The sequence below is a fragment of the Cajanus cajan genome, chromosome 3 (assembly GCF_000230855.2).
Source record: "Cajanus cajan strain Asha chromosome 3, NIPB_CcT2T_4, whole genome shotgun sequence".
Lineage (NCBI taxonomy): Eukaryota > Viridiplantae > Streptophyta > Magnoliopsida > Fabales > Fabaceae > Cajanus > Cajanus cajan.
Genome location: NC_138519.1, coordinates 60,866,309 through 60,887,672, shown reverse-complemented (window position 1 = coordinate 60,887,672; position 21,364 = coordinate 60,866,309). Strand labels below are relative to the sequence as shown.

Genomic DNA, 21,364 nt, shown 5'->3' with positions numbered 1-21,364 from the left:
AACTTTTCTATTTTTGAAATTAAACACATACTTACGTTCAACATCACACAAGAAATGCAATAGAACATTCAGAAAATAAAATAGAAAAGATTGATATTTTTTCTGTTCCTATAAGCATGCATCTGGCAAGTGATTGGGGGTCAATCCTACTACCCAACATTTATTCCCAGACCCCCGATCGAGGTTTCTCACTCCCCCTTATCTGGATAAGTAGAAGATGAAGCTAGAGCAAAATCTGGTTGATCTCCTTTTTTTGGTTCCCCTTGGTCTTCAAACAGTGTGTTTAGGAGCACTAGCAAAGTCTACTATTTATAGATGTCAGAAGTGGCCAGAATGACCCGTTTTGAATCCAGAACAGCTCGTTGTGGATTTTTTCATCATGTGTTAAATTCACATCTGGAACGACTCGTTCTTAAACCAGAACGGCCCGTTCTACGCTACTAAATCACCCTTATTGGGCTTTAAGCTTTCATATAATTTGTGAAAATCAGGGTGCACTACTACAAAATTACTCTTTAACATCGTCAATTCTACATCGGTTGATGTGGAAACGATGTAAAAAACAAAAGCGTGGCATAATTGTAAATAAGAGTAGAATGTCAAGCATATCTACATCGGTTATGGATGAGACCGATGTAAATGATGAGCGTTTTACATAATTTTTGTGGGATCGATGTGGTTTAGAATGCGCAGTGACATTTTGGTAAATAATAACAACCATATCTACATCGGTTTACTAGGAAACCGATGTAGTATTGAGCCCCATTTTCACGCGCCCTTCTCCATCAAGAACATTGAGCGCATCTTCTTGAACACAGAAACTGCGCATGCCCCAGAATCGCCATTGTCGTATAAGCTTAAGCACCATCAAGTTCCGTTTGTTTGGTGACCAGCGCGAGCCATTTACCCCGAAGAAGTGTCTCTCGAAGAATCATCTTCTTCTGCAAAAGCTTAAGCGCCATTGTTGAAACTGTGCGCGCAAGGAACCCTAAATTTTAAAGGTTTGGGTGAGTCTCATCTGCTCTGTCCCCCTATTTTCAATTAGTTTAGGGTTTAATGATGTAAACCCTAAAACGATTCTTCTTCCTTTTAGACTGAACCGATATTTATTTATGCATTCGTTAATGCTGTTTATTTCGTGTGTAGTGTTAGCTTTGTGTTTTCGCATTTTGTTGAACTGAACCGATATTTATTTATGCATTTGTTAATGCTGTTTATTTCGTGTGAAGTGTTAGCTTTGTGTTTTCGCATTTTGTTGAACTGAACCGATATTTATTTATGCATTCGTTAATGTTGTTTATTTCGTGTGTAGTGTTAGCTTTGTGTTTTCGCATTTTGTTGAACTAGAATTGTAGAACTTTCTCTGTTGAACCTTAAGAAGAAAAAGTTAATTTTGTTATATCTTTTTGAATTGGCGGGGGAGAATGTCCTTGCTACTATTGGACTTAGATAGGAATAGGATATGATTGTTGCTGAATTTCGCTCCATCAGTGGGGGGTTTTGCTGAAAATAATCATTAGTGGAAATTCAGACAATTGATTGTCTTATTTGGAAAAGTAAGCTTATTGAAGAAGGAAATTCTTAGCATTCTGTTTGCACTTTGGCGCAGCAAGATTGATGCTAAAATCTTCATTTTTAACAGGCTTGTAAGTTGAAACCTTACCCTAGTCAATTTTATTTGATCAATTACAGCAACTGTATATGTCATTGACATTTGGACAGAAGAAAGGGAAACTAAGTGGACACTGTTGAATATTATTTGATCATTGGATCTTTCCTAAAAGATTCTTTAAGAAGATAAATTGATATCATGGTCTTCATACAAATCTACGAAGGATGTGCAAGATAAGCTACTTGGTTTTTTGTTATTTACACTAACAATAATTATGGAATTACCAGTTGAAAATTATGAATAGCCAGCTAGCAGGTGAAATATAGGTAATTACTAATGTTGTGTTGTACTAGAAAAAGATTTGTGAGGCATTAGTTATAAGGTGGGGTTATAAGAGGTAGAACTAAATAGTATTGATTTGGTTTGGGATGCAAGTTCAATAGTTAGTTAAATCTTATTAGCTAACTTAGCAATTAGTTTGATGAGTTTCCTAGCTGTAATTGGTTTGTGCTAGTACTAAATTTTTGTCTCTTCTCTTTCTCTCTGTCTCACGCACTCTTTCTTTCAAGTTTCTTAGGGTGCTTAATTGTTGAGTGTGTCATGCTTATGTTTTTAGTTGTATTGTTAATAGTATTTTCGTTGATCTGCTGGAACTCGAAGTGCATATATAACCGGTGACTTCTTCACCCTTGTTCTTGCAGATCAAGATTCTGTTCAGCTACTTGCAGTTGAGGGTTGTGCAGCTCTTGGAAAACTGTTGGAACCTCAAGATTGTGTGGCACATATTCTTCCTGTCATAGTCAACTTTTCTCAGGTTTGTTGACCATTAGTAATGTGTAGAGATAAGAAATATGTCTTCCATAGCCATTTTGTGGCCAACACTAATGACTGGATGTCTTGACTGCAACATTTGGGTTGCTTTTTAGTTAACTATATTATGTATGAGTATATTGATACGTTGAGGTGATGTTTAGTTATTGCTCTCCAATCATATGTACCACTATACAAATTACTATGCTTGCATAATTTTGGATACTAATCTAGTTGTTCTGTTTCATAGGAAGAATGCATATGTAAAATATGTATCAAATTTAAGATTTCTTTTGTCTAATATAAAAAATGCATGGATGGAAAACAAACATTTTTACTGCAAAACAATTTTTTTGGGGTCTTATAATATTGTTTCAGAGCTTAAGTGTCAATTTACCACACAACAATAGTACCAACAATGCTTTATACTACTGAATGTTGGGTGTATTTATATGCAGTAAACTGGGCTAGTAGTAAAATATAGAACGAGACAGCACAAAGGAAAGCTTGGTAAACCATTAAAAAGAACTTAGATCTAAATGGCTTCTATGAAGACTTGGTTTTAGATAGAACACAATGGTGTAGTGTAGTTGGAAAAGGCTTTTTGTTTTTGTTGTTGTATAATATTGTGTCAAAGGATTGTTTATTTCCCCTTCATGCTTTTCATGATCACAGTCTTGTTTTTTTTTTGTTTAATTTGTTTTCTTTTTCTTTTCTGGCTTATGTTGTTTCCAAAATGAAGTTCTACATGTTCTATAACATAGTTGAATCACTCCTTATCCAGGATAAGTCATGGCGTGTTCGTTACATGGTTGCAAATCAACTATATGAGCTATGTCAAGCTATTGGTCCTGACCCCACCATGTAACTTTTTCTTACCTGCTAAATGATTGGTTGGTTATCATGATTTTCTGACACACTTTTTTTCCATTGGTGCTATTGGAAAATCTGTTTTGTTGGTATTAATCACTACATTCTTCTGTTGGTAAAAAAACTCATGCTTCATGATTGAATGTATAAAAGTTATGAATGAATGTATACAAGAGAGCCACTAGTTGAAGATGGCTTTTTCATAATCCCTCCACAAATAAAACAACTGAAATTTTTTATGTATGATACAAACTTATTCTAGTTTTTAAAAGATTCACTTCACAAGATCCATGTAGTAATAATAATTAGTTATATTTCAATGGCTAGGCTGTTTATAGTTACTAGGATTTTAACTACATAATCTATTACAAAAATAGAATCCTATATAATTGAAGCATATATAGCATATAAATCTGAGCTATATTCTATTAACATGTGTGAAAAACAAACTAATCAGTGAAATAGTTCTAATATGGTAGATGTAGCCTTCCAACTCAGCTAATATTCGGTCAATATATAACAGCCATTGTCCCAAAACAGCTAAGAACAAACAACTCACATATAGGAAGGGGAACCTACTCCTTAACCATGAATTCCCACTGTTAACTCAGCTGAAGCACTAATGAGAATACCAAACCACCAAGAAAACAATAATTTGCATAATGAAATGAAGGAAATTGGACTTCATCAATCAAAAACAGCCTCCGATCAGCTACCAACCTAACTAAATTTAGTTGTCAATACATGTTTGTCTATATTTTTCATGCATCTCCTTTGTACATTAGCTGTGGAGATTTGTTACCTTCTTCTATTGTACTCTTTTCATATTTCATATTACCTTTAATAGAACTTTTTCATCAATAATAATAAAGGATGCAATAGGATAAATATTAAAATTTGATGAATTTTACCTTTCAAACGAAACACTCTCTTAAAGCAGTAAGATTGGTCACCCCATATGAAGTTAAACCACCAACACAAGTTGGATCAACTTCAGCCAATGCACGTAATGCCAAAGCAGCCTCAATCCGAACCTAACAACATGCATATTTCAAACAGATATGACACAATAAATTAAAGCCTGAATATAAGAACTATGCTGTGAGTCCATGTTTATCAAGATTAGATTAATTTAGAAAGAGATATAACAATATGCACACTTAGTATATTGATTTTATTTAGATATCTAATAAACACACAACCCCAAAAAATGATAAAGCTTAAAGTATACAAAAAGCACAAATAGACTCGTCACTACTTAAACTTAAATTTGATTAATTTACAAACAGAATGAAATTGTTATAATCATGCATTGAAAAATTGGTCAAAGAAGCTTTAATATCATGTATAGGGCCATGAGTATTATTTTTTTACATCTTTAACATCACCCAACCACCAACCAAATAAAATAAAATAACCTCCACAAGCACCTCTTCCAATTTTTCTTAATTCTCAAAACAGCTAATATTCCTTTGACTCATGTATAGCAACAATAAAGAACTCAAATTTCATTTTGAATAATTGGGGAAAAGGATCCCTTAATTTATCATAAGAAGCACAATTAAACCTTAAAGGTCTTCAAATAAGTATGTGAAGAACTCAAAAAGGAAGGTAAATTCATTTCTCTCCACAAACCGCCATCCTAATGGAATTTCAGCCTTCTTGTCTTTCACATTTTCCTTGAAGAAACTATCTAAAGGCCATATCATTTTTACTTTTTATTATTTCATTCTACCGAAGAACAAGATGATGTGTTAAACTTAAATAAGAATTGAATCCAAAATGAAAAAGATAGAATTGATTGAGAACAATAAATTATATCTTAAATAAAATATGGCATCATGAGCTCATCACTAGCTTTGAAGAATGTGACACTGCAGCAACTATAGTGTTGTCAAGAACTTCCTTAAATTCAAATGGAACCTGCACATGGAAAATTTAATATAAAATGACAATGTTTCATTAATAGTAAAAGAATTCATTAACGGCTAAAACACAACAGAAGAACGAGAAGTATCCTCATTAATAAAACAGAAAACAATACAGGGTTCTATGTTCTAACAAAATAAAATAACAATGCTATCCAATCTACAAATATCCACAAGAAAAATGCCGCTGAATAAACTGTAAGTTGAACATCTATCAAAGAAATGTGATTCACCTGTAAGAAAAATACCCAAGCTAGAGTTAACCCAACCCGAACATCCCTAGACTTCACTCCACTTGCTGAAATGGAAATAATAAAAATCATTACAAGCCCACAGAGAATCTGCAACATAAATGGAAGTCTTAACAAGAAAATGAGTCAATTGTAAATTTGTAATTTTTATATGAATTTAGCTAAATATAGACAGACAATTCTGTTACAGCAAAGCAGTAACAGAGAAGAGATTTAAACAAACTCTAAAGTAATGTATAGGAGTTAGCTTGCAAAGCACTCTATAACAATAGAGTGAATATGTAGCACCAATATAGTGGCAAACCTAACAGTGATCTGTCACTGAAAAATACAACAGCATAAGCAGCAATATAAGAATCCATAGCCTCCACAACTAATAGTGACTAGAAAAAAAAAAATATGGTATTTATTGCCCTAAGCCCTGCACTTGAGTAGGGCTTTTATGTATGGGGAGGGGAGGGCTGCGAAGTAATATTTGGCCCAACTTTTTTTTTGGCTTAAAAGTTACATTAAAGTTAAAGATCAAAATAAGAGTTTTTAAAATATAGTAAAAGTTGGTTCGAAGAGTTAGGTTAAATGCTCCATTTAAGCCAAAATTTTTGTTTTTGTTTCATCTTAGCAGGATAATTGAAAGATCTATCCTTACTTTCTAGCTTTTTCCTGAAAAGGGATAAGAAAAAATCAAGTGGTGCAACCAACCTGTTTGGAAATCAGAACCAAGTTGGAACTCCTTTACAACAAATTCATTCTGATAGAAGAGCATGGACCAAGGGTCCAACCACTAGAGTTATGGCCAGGAGATTACTTGAAGACTTGACTGCTTCAGAGCTTAGTGGGCCCAATGGGCTTGGTGGGCCCATGGTGCTTCTCACTTGGGCTTTACTTGTTTGACACCATGTTTTATTGCATATTCATATAATAGGGATTTACTTTGTTTTAGTCTTGTATTTGACCATAGATTAGGGTTTGTACACTTTGGGCTTATAATTGGGCTTCATGGGCCTTTGGGCTTTTGACACCCAATATTGGGCTCATTCTCTTTCTTGTAATTTTTCCTTTCCATTGTATTTCATTGACCATTGTATTTAGGCCATTAGTGTAGGATTTAAGGAGGAATACTTGTTTGAAAGGATTAGGCAAAACTAGGTTTAATTTAGTTTGCATTTAAGTTGTATTTTGAGTCACAAGGTTGGCGCCACCTTCGCTGAACATGTGTGACTCAAATTCAACCCTAAATGCAAAGTAAATCAAACCTAAGTTACATTTAGCCCTTGGAATCTGGTGCTACACATGTGGGTTTAGATTTGAATTCAAAATTCAAATTTTGAATTCAAATCTTGGCGCCACATGTGAAGCTTTCACATTGGCGCCAAATGCTCCCTAATTCCGGTTCTATAAAGACTTCCCTCCTAACACCTTGTAATCACTTTTGAATATATGAAATTTTTTGAACATTTTCAGCCAAATTTCCTCAAGAGTCACCGAGAGATATTGCCTTCAAACCTTAGGAAAATTACCTTAGTTTCTACCTTTTGAAGTGAGCAATCCTTTGAGCCTTCAAGCTAGGATACTTCCTTCTCTAGCCTAGGCTTCTTACTTCGTGTTCTTCATTCAAGCAAGCTCAATCCATTCGGTCCCAATCTCCAAGAAGAAGATCCTACACTTGGTGAAGTCAAGGAGTGGTTCAACTTTCACTTCTCCTAGCTTTGCCATCACATTCCACTGTTGAAAAGGTAAATTTAGAACCTTTACCTTGCAATTTTTTAATCTACTAATCAATTATAAATGCTGGAATGTTGCTGGTGACTTGGGCATATGATTGATTTTTGGAAAATGAGGCAGCAAGGTTATTTTTCCTATTTGACAAATGTTAAATTAGTAGCATTGTCTTAGATCTGTATTGACTGAATGATAATTACTCTGAATCCTATTCTTTTGTTATTGAATTGTAGGTAATTACGTAGTTAATCTTGAATTAACAGAACTATACACAGAGCATATAATTTTGATTTGAACAATGATAGGTCTTGTCATACAAATTGAATTAGTCCCTTTCTTGGATTGATGTTTAGTTAATTGATTTGATTTCTTTCCATAATTATTCTTTATTCTTCATTGCATTATAAACACAACCTCACGCACACCAATTTCTCCTAATTATAAGTGTGGACCTCTTATTATTGGAAAAGAATTTTCTTATAGCCATGAAATAGGAAAAATTGAATTAGTGTATGGTTTGCTTTGCTCTTCTACTATATAGAGAGACCCTAAATACTCAATTGTGTAAATAAATTTGTCTCACAGAAGAAGAAAAATCGATCATAGTTGGATAAATGCAAGAAGAATCACTAATGAGTATCAAAATGGGGTTGAACAGTTTTTGGAAGTTGCTCAACAAAATAAAGCAGATTTGAATGGAAAATTTTATTGTTCTTGCGTTAATTGTTTAAATGGGAGACGACGTGTAATTGATGAAATACGAGACCATCTTATTTGTGATGGGTTTTTAACGAGCTATACAACATGGATATGGCATGAAGATAAAGAAACTCAAACTGTGGCCCAAACTGAGCAAGGTGATGTAGAAATGGAAGATCAAATAGAAGACATGATTCGTGATGTGGGACAAGAGATTTTCCAGCAAGCACAATCACATGTGTATGATACTTTAAAAAGTGACTCAGAGACACCTTTGTTTCCTGATTGTACAACCTTCACATGATTATCAACAGTGTTGAGATTAATGAACTTGAAGGCAAAATATGGGTGGAGTTATAAAAGTTTTATAGAGTTGCTTGAGTTGTTGAAGTTAATGCTTCCAAAAGACAACACGTTGCCAGATCGTCATTATGAGGCGAAAAAGGTTTTGTATCCGATGGGTCTACAATATAAGAAAATACATGCATGCCCTAATGATTGCATATTGTATAGAAAAGAGTTTGAATCATTGCGCAAATGTCCTCGTTGTGGGTTGTCACGGTACAAAGTGAAGGATGATGGTCGTAGTAGTGATGAAGATGTAGTTGACAAGGGGCCTCCAGCGAAGGTGTTATGGTATCTTCCAATTATTCCAAGGTTCAAGCGATTGTTTGCTAATGCAACTGATGCAATGAACCTTACATGGCATGCAGACAATAGAAAATGTGATGGCATGCTTCGCCATCCAGTTGATTCCCCACAATGGAAAAAAATTGATGGTTTGTTTCCACATTTTGGTAGTGAGGCAAGAAACCTTAGGCTCGGTCTTGCTTCAGATGGAATGAATCCTTTTGGAAACTTAAGCACCAACCATAGTTCATGGTCTGTTCTCCTTTCAATTTACAATTTGTCTCCTTGGTTGTGCATGAAGAGAAAATATGTAATATTGTGTATGATGATTGCAGGCCCAAAACAATCAGGAAATGACATAGATGTTTACTTAAGTCCTTTGATCGAGGACTTAAGAATTTTGTGGGAAGAAGGGGTTGATGTGTTTGATGGGTATCATCAACAGAGTTTCAAGCTACAAGCAATGATATTTTGTACTATTAATGATTTTCCGGCATATGAGAACTTGAGTGGATATAGTGTTAAAGGACATCACGCATGCCTTATCTGTGAAAAACAAACAAGCTACCTACAATTGAAGCATGGAAAGAAAACTGTCTACACTAGGCATCGAAAATTTCTCAAACCTAATCACCCATATCGAAGATTGAAAAAAGCTTTTAATGGATGTCAAGAACATGAAATTGCACCCACACCCTTAACTGGTGAGCAAGTTTATGAGTAGGTGAAGGACATAAATATTATATTTGGAAAGACCCAAAAGAAGTCAATTGAGAAGAAGTTGTGGAAGAAGAGGTCCATATTTTTTGATCTTCCATATTGGCGCCATCTAGATATTCGACACTGCATAGATGTTATGCATATGGAGAAAAATGTATGTGATAGTGTAATAGGCACACTTTTAAGCATTAAAGGCAAGACAAAGGATGGACTGAATGCTCGCCAATATTTGTTAGAGATAGGTATACGTGAACAGTTACATCCAAAGTTAGAAGGTAAGCGTACATATTTGCCTCCATCATGTGATACTTTGTCAAGAAAAGAAAAATAAGTTTTTGTCAATGCCTACGAGGTGTGAAAGTTCCACAAGGATACTCTTCAAATGTTAAGAGTCTTGTATCATGGAATGATCTTAAACTGGTTGGCTTAAAATCTCACGATTGTCACGTTTTAATGCAACAACTTTTACCTGTGGCTATATGTGGCATTTTGCCTAATAATGTTAGAAGTGTGTTAACTCGTTTATGCTTCTTATATGTGCTAAAGTCATTGACCCTAACAAGTTGGATGAGTTGGAAAATGAGTCTATTATTATCCTATGTCAATTGGAGATGTATTTTCCTCCGAGTTTTTTTGACATCATGATTCACTTGATTGTTCATCTAATTAGGGAGATCAGATTGTGTGGCCCTATTTATTTACGATGGATGTACCCAGTTGAGCGTTACATGAAGATTTTAAAAGGGTATAGCAAGAATCCATACCGTCCAGAAGCATCTATTGTTGAAAGGTACATTACAGAAGAAGCTATTGAATTTTGTTTAGATTACATGTCTAAAGCAAAACCAGTAGGGATTCCTAAGTCTCGTTATGAGGATAGAATTGAAGGCAAGGGTACAAAAGGCCTAAAAGTTAAATTTATTCTTCGAAAGGAATTGCTTCAGGCACATTTGTATATATTGAACAACACTGAGGAGGTTCTCCCTTACATATCTGAGCACCAAGCCTTTTTGAAGAAAAATAACCCTAGAATGAATGAAAATTTGTTGGTCAATGAGCATAACAAGACATTCTTAAAATGGTTTAAAGAAAAAGTCTTTAGTGATGATAGTTCTTCTGACACATTAAAATGTCTTGCAAAAGAGCCTAAATATAATGTCTTTACTTATACTGGATATGATATCAATAATTTTTCATTTTACACAAAGTCACAAGATGATAACAGTACCATGCAGAATAGTGGGGTTACTCTTCAGGCTCAATCTATGCATTTTTCTAGTAGAAATGATAAAAATCCTGTTGTGGCATCCATAAGTTACTATGGAGTCATTGAAGACATTTGGGAGATCAGTTATGGTACATTTAAAGTTCCTGTTTTTAAGTGCAAGTGGGTTGATATTAACATTGGTGTGCGAACTAATGAAATGGGATTTACAATGGTAGACCTTAGCAAGGTGGGTCATAAGGATGAACCTTTCATCATGGCAAACCAAGCAACACAAGTATTTTATGTCAAAGATCCTATTGATGAAAGGTGGTCTGTGGTTCTACAAGGTAGAAGTGTACACAATCTTGACGATTCAACAGTTGAGTTTGGGGAGAGTCTTTCTTTCTCAACACATATGCAAACTAACAACGAAGAAATTGAACAAGATGACGTTCATGCCACTCGTAATGAGCATGATGAAGGCATATGGGAAAACATTATTATCTAATTACCACATTAAGTTATTATATCTTGATGTATACTTTAATATTCTATTTATCATTTTTTTTCATGCTTTTAATTAGTTTTATTACTTATTTTGCAATTGACCTTGGTTTTTATTTTTTGTCAAAACAGATACATGGATACTCAATTTGATCCACAAGACTCCCCTGCTCCTCAAGGCTCCCTTGCTCCTCAAGGCTCCACTGCTCCTCAAGACTCCCCTGCTCCTCAAGGCTCCGCTGCTCCTACACCCCCTGCTTCACAGACTATATCTAAGAAAAAGGGGAAGCCGACACGAATGAAAAGCTTAGCCCGTAAGCGCATGAATGGGGCAAAAATATCACTTGACGTGAATCCCACTTCTGGGATAGTTTCAGGGTCAAACAAAGTCCAATTTGCAAGTTATCTAGGAACCCTTGCTTGAGACAAGATTAGTATTTTAGTTCCTTCTTGGAAAGAAGTTCCACAGACTACTAAAAACATGATTTGGCAGGATATATTGGTATTTCCATTATCTTTACATAATTTGACAAAATTATGATTATTTTTAATGTTATTATTATTAATTGTTTAATCTAAAATTGTTTTGTAGGAATTGTATGACATTAGTGATACTACAGTATTAAAGAGTAAAATGCTTTCAGCTGTTGCTACAAAATTTAGGCAACACAAGTCTTATCTTACCAGGGAATGGGTACATGGGAAACACAAGGGTAAAAGCCCGTGTGATGAGTATAATATTGACCCTGAAGAACGGGAGAAATTCAAAGAAATTCGGAATGACCCTTCTTGGAAGGTAAATTTTGTTTATTTTTTTTGTAAAATGTATATTAAATTTGTAATTTTATTTCACTTTTAATTATCGTTTTATTAAATTATTGCAGCTTGTAAGAAAAAAAGCCCAGGATATCCAGAAACTCAATAATGCACCCCACCTATTGTCTCGTGGGGGTTATGAGCTACTTGTGAGAAATTATATGAAAAGAGAACTTAAACGACTTAAGGAGGTAGCAATACAATCTGGTGCTAGTGAGGATGTAGTCATTGATCCTCCACCTCCTCCTCCACGCCATAGGTTGTGGAACATGGCTCGCACAAAAAGCTCTGGAGAGATGACTTCTGAGTCTGCTAATCAAATTGCACAAAAAATTGTAAGTATTTTCTTATAAAATTAATCTCTTTATGTATTTGAAGATTTATTGTAGATTTTTTTTATTTACGGATATATTATAAAAAAAATTTGTTTATTGTAGAATGTGTTGGAGGAGCAAGAATCACAAGGTTCATTTATTCCTGAAGGTCGTCAGGATATATTAAATACTGCCCTTGGACGACCAGAGCATCCTGGTCATGTTCGTACAGCTGGGGTTGGTGTTACCATTGGTAATTACTTTGGACCATTATCACAAGGGTCATCCTTATCTAGATTGAGCCCACAGGATCTTGAAGCCCTCACACAGCAAATATATGTACGGGTCACAAAAACTTTAATGGAAAAGTACCCGAATATGCGTACTGCACAGTCACAGGATGTTCCTCCAGTTGAGGTAGATCATGCTATTGTGGCCCGTGTTAGCACTAAAGGCAGTTTGTCAAACTCCTTCAAGTGCTACTGTTCCTGGTAATCCCTTTGGAGATGAGGTTCATGCTGATATCTCCAATAAGTGTGAGTTATGCATTGAGGGGGATTCCTCCGCTTGTAGTGGCCATTGGTAGAGTTTGTGAGGGGAGTTCAACTATACACAATGTGCCTTTGACAAATGATTTGGTCAAGGTGGTCATTAAGGAAGTTCGAGATTCTAATGCTCGAGTTCCCATACCTACTTCAGAGGTTCACCTGGTTGGGCAGGCCTTAAAAACTTTCATTGCGTGGCCGAGACATCTTGTCAGACCTATTTCAACCACGGTATATATTTTTTCCTATTTTTTCATTATTACTAACTTTAATTACAAATACATATTGTTTATTCATATTAATGTTTGATGTTTGATTTATTCTATAGGATATTCATTGAGCAAATAAACGAGTTCCATCTATTGATAGGTCAGAACCCAATGGTGATCCTATCACTGGGTTACGTGAGGCATCAAAGTCCTTACTTTATGGACAACCATTTCAGGTGACTTGACTAACTAATATAAAGACTATTTAACATATTTATATTTTAAGTTTTCTACTTACCCAAGTTCCCAATTTCAGGTGATATGTCCTGCAAGTCTATTTGGGATCAGCGATGATGATTTTACGTTGTATATTTGATTTCAAGATATATATGAATTATTACAACATGAAGCAATGCTTAACATCTCAATTATACAATTATGGATGTTGTAAGTACACAATTGTTAATGTCATTATCTATTTAATTATGATTTCCTTCACTATTAATTTTTTCTTTTGTATGTATTTTATATATTTGAATCGTAAAATTGAAGAACTCAATCATGGTGACTTGTATGGATTTCTTGAGCCCCAATCAATTCAAAAATCCGGGAATAAAAAAGCGGAGTCTCAAAATTATATCATTGAAAGGTTACAAAATTCACCCAAGCAAATTTACTTTGCTCTTTACGTTGATCAGTAAGTGCATCTTTGTGAACTCCATTTAATTTGTGTATTTATGTATCTATTGTATAACTAATTGTGCCTAAATGTATAAATCATTGGAAGTTATTGGTTCTCTGTCCGGCAAAGAATGTAACTGTTTGGTTTTGTTCTTTCCATCGTAAGCCGAATGTTCAAATAAAAAATTTAATTAAAAGGTAAAATTTAGTTTCTAACAGGTATTTATTTTATGCTCTCTGTTATAAATTTTAACCATCTAACTTACATTCATTTATTTTCTTAGTGTTATGGTTGTCTATAATGTCATGGGGGGTAGATCTACAGCACAACCAAAGAACCTAGATTGGATTTATCCCATGGTAATTGATTTGTAACCTCAATATGCCTAAAATGTTTTTTTATTAGCTTAAATTAAAAATTACTTATACAACTCAATCTAATTTTCCTTTTAGAGTAATCAACAACAAGGAGGTTACGAATGTGGATATTATGTGATGAATTGGATGTTAGACATAATTGAAGGGGAAGTAACAAATGATTGGATTGAGGTAATGTAATTTTTTTACTTTTACTATCATTAATTAATTTATTTACATAATTTTTATGTAACTAATATATTATACTCTGTGTTACAACTTTTTGATGATGTTGCACCATTGCCGGAAACCAAATTAGAAGACATTCGGAGTCAATGGGCAACCTTCTTTTTAGAAAAATTTAGAAATAGAGCATGATTTTTAGTTTAATTAGGATTGTTTATAATATAACTCCAAAACAATTTTCTGCCTTTATTTTTTAGTTTATTTTCTTATCCGAAAATAAAATAAACTAAGTACTTAAAGCTTGGTTATCATGTTTTGGTCAAGAGGATCTATTTCTAATTTGATTGGGTGTTGTTAGAGAATGAGGAGGGGTCGGATGTTACTTTCTCTGTAGGTGGAGAAAGGTTTCATGCGCATAAGCTTGTTTTGGCTGCCCGGTCAACTACATTTGAAACCGAGTTTTTTAATGGGATGGAGGAAGATGATCGTGACATAGTTGTTACTGATATGGAACCTAAGGTTTTCAAGGTAGAATATAGATTCCTTAAAATTGTCTTATTTATTCCTATCTTTTTGCAGTTATTACATGCTAATTAATTCAGTTTCAGTGTGGCATATCATTGGCTTGGCCATCTAATGTTTCTTGTGTCCCATTGTTGAGCAGGCTTTGCTTCATTTTATTTATAGAGACCCTCTTATTCATGATGAAGAGCTCTTTACGTCATGATCATCTTCATCATTCTTGCCTTCGGTGTCTGAATCATTTGCAGCGAAGTTGTTAGCTGCTGCAGAAAAGTATGGTTTGCCAAGACTTAAACTGATGTGCGAGTCTGTAATTTGCAAAGACATATCTATAGATTCTGTTGCCTATATTCTGGCTCTTGTTGATCGTTATCAAGCTATAGAATTGAAGTCTTTCTGTCTGCAATTTTCTGCTGAAAACCTTGTTGGTGACTTTTCCTGCTTATCCAAGTCTACATTTGAAAACCTTGTTGGTGACTTTTATCTTGTATCATGAATTCATGATTAAGTTTCTTTCATAAGGATTGTATTAGTGTTGTCAAATAGCATGACTATTGTGGCTCTATAATGATTATGATGTAGTATTTTTGTTTCTGTTTATATTAGGCTTACTTGATTTTTAAATTAAATAGCCTAAACTATCTTTTATTTTCCAATTCTATCTCTTTCATCTTTCCGTTTGTTGACTCTTTCTGGTTTTTTAATCTTTTTTTTTTTGTTTCCTTCTGTTTCTTCTAAATTATAAGTTTTTATTCCTTCTAAATTTTAAGTTTTTCTCTTTTTTTTAAATTTTCTAATTTTAATTTTTTTTATCTAGTTATTCTAGATTTAAGTTATTTATTTATTTATTTTTATTTTTTTGTTTCTAAATTCAGTTTTTTCTGCTCTTCTAAAAGTTTTTTTTTCTTTCTAAGCTTATTTTAAAATTTAATTTTTAAGCTTATTTTCATATAATTGTTAGACATTATATATTTAAGCTGCTATGTAGCTTTCATCATTGGCCCGCGATGCTATCCGCAATATGATATAGCAGATTTTTTTTTTAATTGATCGACAACTGATTGATTTTTTTTTAATTTCTATACTTATGATAATTGAGGAAGTAGTATCCTTTTCTGGAGAAGTTCTTGTCATTTTGATTGATTGTATTATTCCCATATCTTTTGAGCCTTATGAACAGGCATTTTGACCCATGGTAGCGAGAAAAGATCACAGAGGCACCAATAGTTAATTTCTATCATCTGTCTTTCATTTTCTATTTCTTTTCGATGCTCTACCCTTGGAAGTTTCTGTTGAAAAAGCTTATCTATAGCTTTCTTCTTTTCATTTTACTTCACCTCATACATTTTATTCTGAATTTAATTAATGGCTGCTCCGCTGCTCGGGTCTATGTTTGTTTGCTCTCTATTTACTAGTATTATGCACTTCTCAAGTTTGTGATTGTATGTATATCAATTTGTGTTCCCTATTGTTAACAGTACACTGACATCAGTATACAAACTAGGGTGGAAGCTAGGATGGACATGGGATAATAATGAAGTGATATGATCAATGAGTGGTGCCATAGCAACTCACAGAGGGAATTGCTCATCTTACAGCGGCTCTTAGATGCCACAGCGGCTCTTAGATGCCACAGCGGCTCTTAGATGCCACAGTCCTGTAGCTAGGGGTGGGTATGCGGACCGGTCCGGCCCGTTTAAGGCCCGGTCCGCGAAGTCCGCATTTTTAACGGGCCGGATAAATCCGGTCCGTGAAATAAATGGACTTAAATCTTCAAGTCCGTATCCGGCCCGTGAAGCCCGCGGATAAACGGATAAGTCCGCGGGCCCAATTAAATCTAAATTGTTTAAATGAATATTGACTCAGATTTTTAATTTCTTTTCCTTTATTTAACCTATGAAAACATGAGAAAAAAAAAATATAAAATCATATAAATATACTTCTAATAATAACATCAAACATTGTAAATAATAAATCAAAGTCTTAAATAACAAAGTTTACACATTCTAAATTTCTAATAGAAATATTTAAGTCTCAATGCCTTTAAAATTTAAAGTCCAAGCATACCAACTATTAACCAAATATTAAAGCCAGTACATCAAAGTCTAAATACCTTAAAACATAAAGTCTTAATTAATATCTTAAAAACAAACATAAAATATTTGTAAGTCCAATTACATCTATCAAATATAATCAACCATCTCCAATAATAAAATTTGAGTCCACATTTAAACGGGTAATCCGCGGGCTCGCGGATTAAACCGCAAAATCCGCGGACTAAACGGGTCGGGCCTAGAAAGTCCGTATGATTATACGGATTAAAAAAAATGGGTCCGTTATCCGTGAAGTCCGCGGACTTACGGACCGGTCCGCGGACTCAAGTCCATATACCCACCCCTACCTGTAGCAAAGATCCCATCATAGTTATGTAATATTTTCTCATACAACAAATAATTCTTCTTTTGTTGTACCACTGAAAGAAAGTTCCCTCAAATAGAATTACAAACGCACGAGACACACACACTCAGTCAATTAGATTTAGAAATTATACTATGAATGACTTTTAAAGTAGTTGTTACAAAACTGAACAATTTTATCTGGGTTTTGGTTTGATGTTATAAATAAAATATGTTTATACAGGTAACCTAAAAAGAATCTAAAAAAATAATTGAACTTTTTTTTTTAAATACAATTTACATCGGTTTCAAGTAGAACCGATGTAGATTTGCGTACAAAATCTACATCGATTTTACTTACAACGATGTAGATGTGCACTCAAATCTACATCGGTTCTACCTGAAACCGATGTAGATTTTACACATATCTATATCGATTTTAAAAATCGATGTAGAAGTCTTCGTATTACTAAGTCGCTCTATTCTACATCGGTTTTATAACCGATGTAGATTACCTTCCAGAACCGATGTAGATAGCACATCCTGTAGTAGTGAATTACAATTCTCCCCCTTTTTGAAATTTCGTCCCCAAAATTTACCTGAAAACAAAAATGGGTAGGCTTCTTGCATCTAGCTTTCTAATTCTCATGTAGCATTTTCCTAAATATTTCCCATAAGAAACTATACTAGTTGAAAATCCCGTGTAACCTCACTACCTCACTGATGTACATCTATATCAATCTCTCTAAAGAATATCTAATATCAATAAGGGTAAGACAAGCAAACTTGGTGAGTCTATCCACTATAACCCAAAAAGAATCAAATTTCTTAAGCATCTTTAGACAAACCTACAATCAATGTCTATCTTCACACCATCTCACTTCCAAAATGGGACGTCTAAAGGTTGTAAAAATCCTAAAGACTTCTAGTGTTCTACCTTAGACTTCTGGCATACTACACACAAGTACATAAATTCCTCTACTCCTCTCTTTACCTTAGGCCATCAAAATATCTCCCTAAGGTCCTGATACATCTTAGTAGCTCCTAAATGAATGCTAAGAGTACTTTTATGTCCTTCATGTAAGATCATCTTCCTTAATTCGAGATTACTAGGCACATAGATTCTATCCTTGAACCCCAAAATACCATCAACTTCCACTCGTAAAGGGGTATCTATACCCCTATCAATCCTCTCCACTTGGTTCACTAAGAAAGGATCTAACTCCTGGGCTTCTCTAATGTCATTTATACTAGTCACTTTCAACATACTAAATTCAATGCTTCTAAGGGTAAGCTCACACACCAAGCTTAAGTCTCTAAACTCTTCAATCAAATTCAACCTTTAAATCATCAAAGATAATAGGTGAATGGTCATCCTAATTAAGGCATCTGCCACAATATTAGTTTTACTTTTATGACCATCTCCAACGATTAAGCACCTAAGTGTAAGTTCACTACGTACTCATACTCGGTCTCCAAGTCTTGTCACCAAAATGAATCAACTAATTATGTTTCTCCATTTTCCTTCAACAATCCATTCATTACTTGAGTCATACCTAGTTTCAGATTACTAGGAGTAATCTCACAAGTCAAACTTAAATGTAGACCGAGCCAAAAGGTCCATCTCTCTAATCTTAAGGGAAGTTAACTATAGAGGTTTCTTACTTAAAACATCCACCACCACGTTGGCTTTACTCAGATAAAAACTAAGATTAAAATCCTAGTCCTTAAGAAATTCCAACTACCTCTTTTGCCTCACATTTAGCTCCTTCGGGTCAAACGAGTATTTGAGGCTCTTATGATTACTAAATACCTCAAGCTTAGAACCATACAAGTAGTGTCACCAAATCTTAGTGTAAATATTACAACCGCTAACTCAAGATGATGGATAAGGTAATTCCTCTCATGAATTTTCAATTGCCTAGAAACATAAGCTACTACCTTTCCTTCTTGCATAAACACTCCACCCAAACCCATCTTAGAAGCATCACTATGTACCACAAAAGACTTACTAAAATCTGGTAATATTAACACTAGTCAATCTTTCCTTAAGAGTTTGGAAACTACTCTCACACTTACTATCCCATACAAAGACAACTCTCTTCCTGGTCAATCCAGTCAAAGGTAATGCTATCTTAGAAATTTCCTCAATAAATCTCCTATAATAATAAACTATCCCAAGAAAACTCCTAACCTCACTAATTGACTTAGGTATCTCACACTTAAGAACAACTTTTACCTTAGATAGATCTATGCTATACCTCCTCTAGAAATTACAGGACCTAAAAAACTCACTTCATACAATCAAAAATCATATTTAGATAACTTAGCATAAAATTGTCTTGGATATATCTTCATCCTCATCTCCAATATGATGATATCACACCCTAAGGTCAATCTTACTAAAGACACAAAAACCCATTAATTGATCCATAAGGTCATCTATCTTCATATCAACATACATGCATATCAAATCATATTAGAATACTTATTTCAACATTCGTATATACCATCCCCAAGCATGTATGAATCATTCACCATTTACACCATATAGCATGTACATGAACCAACTTTACAACATAGCATCATACAACCTTAAACAACCTCTCAATCCACATGAAAACACCTCAAAACATCATAACAAAATCATTTTTTATCCTTGCATTTCCTAATAACTCAAAAATATCATGACACCATACATATCCCTTCAACAACTGTCAAAGAAAATAATACATAGAGAGTTATACTCATCCAAATGATCTCAAAACTATCTCAAAAGAAAGCTAAGAGAATAAGATACAACTCTTATGAATACATGAGATTCTAAAAAGATCATCTTTGTAGCTAAAAATTCAAAAGTCACAATAGATATATTCAGCGTTTACAGCTAGACCTCTAATCACCAAAGCAGCTATAACTGGAGTTCTAGACCTTCGTTTTACCTGATTCTAGTTCCATTGGAAAGATAACATACAAGGCTACAACTTTTGTGGATTCCATAAAATCTAAATCTGTCAATAAAGTACTCATACTGACACAACAAAATTGCAGCGAAAACATCCCCTATACCAGACAACGAAGAGTGTACCAAAATCTAAGGCCACGAAAATACCTTCAAACATTTCCAAACCCCTATCTAAGCTTCCCCCTACAATCCTAAACCAAAAAAACTCATATATTCAATACAAAAGACTTAGAAACTAAATTAAAATCCTCATGCAACCTAACTTACCTAAACCCTAAACATGCAAGCATCAAAACCCAAAGAAATCACCAATATTTCATCTTTTCATCAAGAACACTCAAAACTCCAATTCTCAACATATAACCTCTTTGGATTAAATCTCTATAACTATAGGTTTCAAAAATTCCATTGATAATAAAATTTTAATACGCTCAACAGATCAATATGTTTCAACCACATCCAATACTCCAATAGTTCTAGTTGATTAGCACGATGCTTCGTCCACTACTACTTACACATATGCTCGCAACACGAGAGATACCACCCAACCACTACTTCTTTCGTAAGCAAGAAGTATCAAAACAAATAAGCAATCATGAGACTGAAGAAAATAATCATAATAGGATCAATTAAGCTATATCGTTTCTATCAGCCCTATTTTAAACACAATAACAACAACACAAAGAGAACATCATCATCATCATCATTATCAAAGTACACAGCAAGCAAAATATTGTCAGAGTACACAACAGAATCATGATAAGCACATAACACACATGTCCAGTTTGAATCAACCTGGCTCTAATACCACTAAATATGACACCCTCTACCCCAATATACATATACAATAATTATGAAAACATATTCTTGGAGTAAATAAATCTTTTGAATTAAAACCATGGTTTCACTAACATGAGAGTAGAAAATTCACATTCATAAACATAATCTTAATTCACTTGCAAAAATTACAGAAGAAATAAAGTTAAAGGTTTTCCAAAACAAAAGAAAGAAACTAAATTCCCAAACTAAGTCTAATTATGCCCCGATGTCACATATCCCATTAGAGAACTCCCAACTGAAGCCTAAGCCTCATCACTAACATCCTCATGTTGATGATCAACACAATTTAAACACATACAAGAATAACAAGGGAGTGAGAAACATCTCACTCAGGTTCAGGTGCAGAAATAAGGTTAGATAACACACACAACAAACATAAGTCACAAGCACAAATCACATGTAAACAATACACATACACAATCAGTATCACATGCACACTCATTTATCATGTAATGATGTCATGGACTCGACTCATAAATGCATGCATGTGACGCTATACGGAAGTTTCACATTTCTCATCACTGGTATGCTACTACAGCATCATACCTAGCGGCACGTTCATTCATGAATACATCACTGGTGA

The 21,364-nt window shown here is 34.2% G+C and overlaps 1 protein-coding gene and 1 pseudogene across 9 annotated transcripts; both read left to right on the top strand.

Moving 5' to 3' along the window:
• The first annotated feature begins 316 nt into the window (after positions 1-316).
• LOC109809032 (uncharacterized) lies at positions 317-15,236 on the top strand. 9 transcript variants are annotated; one of them, XM_083071014.1, is made up of 16 exons: positions 333-1,001; positions 2,314-2,426; positions 3,207-3,286; positions 6,094-7,204; positions 11,083-11,452; positions 11,543-11,746; positions 11,835-12,101; positions 12,204-12,856; positions 12,954-13,070; positions 13,151-13,281; positions 13,387-13,531; positions 13,622-13,713; positions 13,800-13,875; positions 13,969-14,064; positions 14,417-14,586; positions 14,723-15,236. In XM_083071014.1, the coding sequence occupies exons 5-8, from the start codon at positions 11,432-11,434 to the stop codon at positions 12,573-12,575; spliced, it is 864 nt and encodes a 287-aa protein (XP_082927140.1). In that variant the 5' UTR covers positions 333-1,001; positions 2,314-2,426; positions 3,207-3,286; positions 6,094-7,204; positions 11,083-11,431; the 3' UTR covers positions 12,576-12,856; positions 12,954-13,070; positions 13,151-13,281; positions 13,387-13,531; positions 13,622-13,713; positions 13,800-13,875; positions 13,969-14,064; positions 14,417-14,586; positions 14,723-15,236. The 9 variants fall into 9 exon arrangements, with proteins under 9 accessions (XP_082927142.1, XP_082927141.1, XP_082927140.1 ...); XM_083071012.1 differs by having other exon boundaries at positions 339-1,007; positions 3,207-3,270; XM_083071010.1 differs by having other exon boundaries at positions 341-1,007; positions 6,091-7,204.
• On the top strand, positions 5,914-11,071 carry LOC145956365 (uncharacterized; annotated as a pseudogene).
• Positions 15,237-21,364: the final 6,128 nt, after the last annotated feature.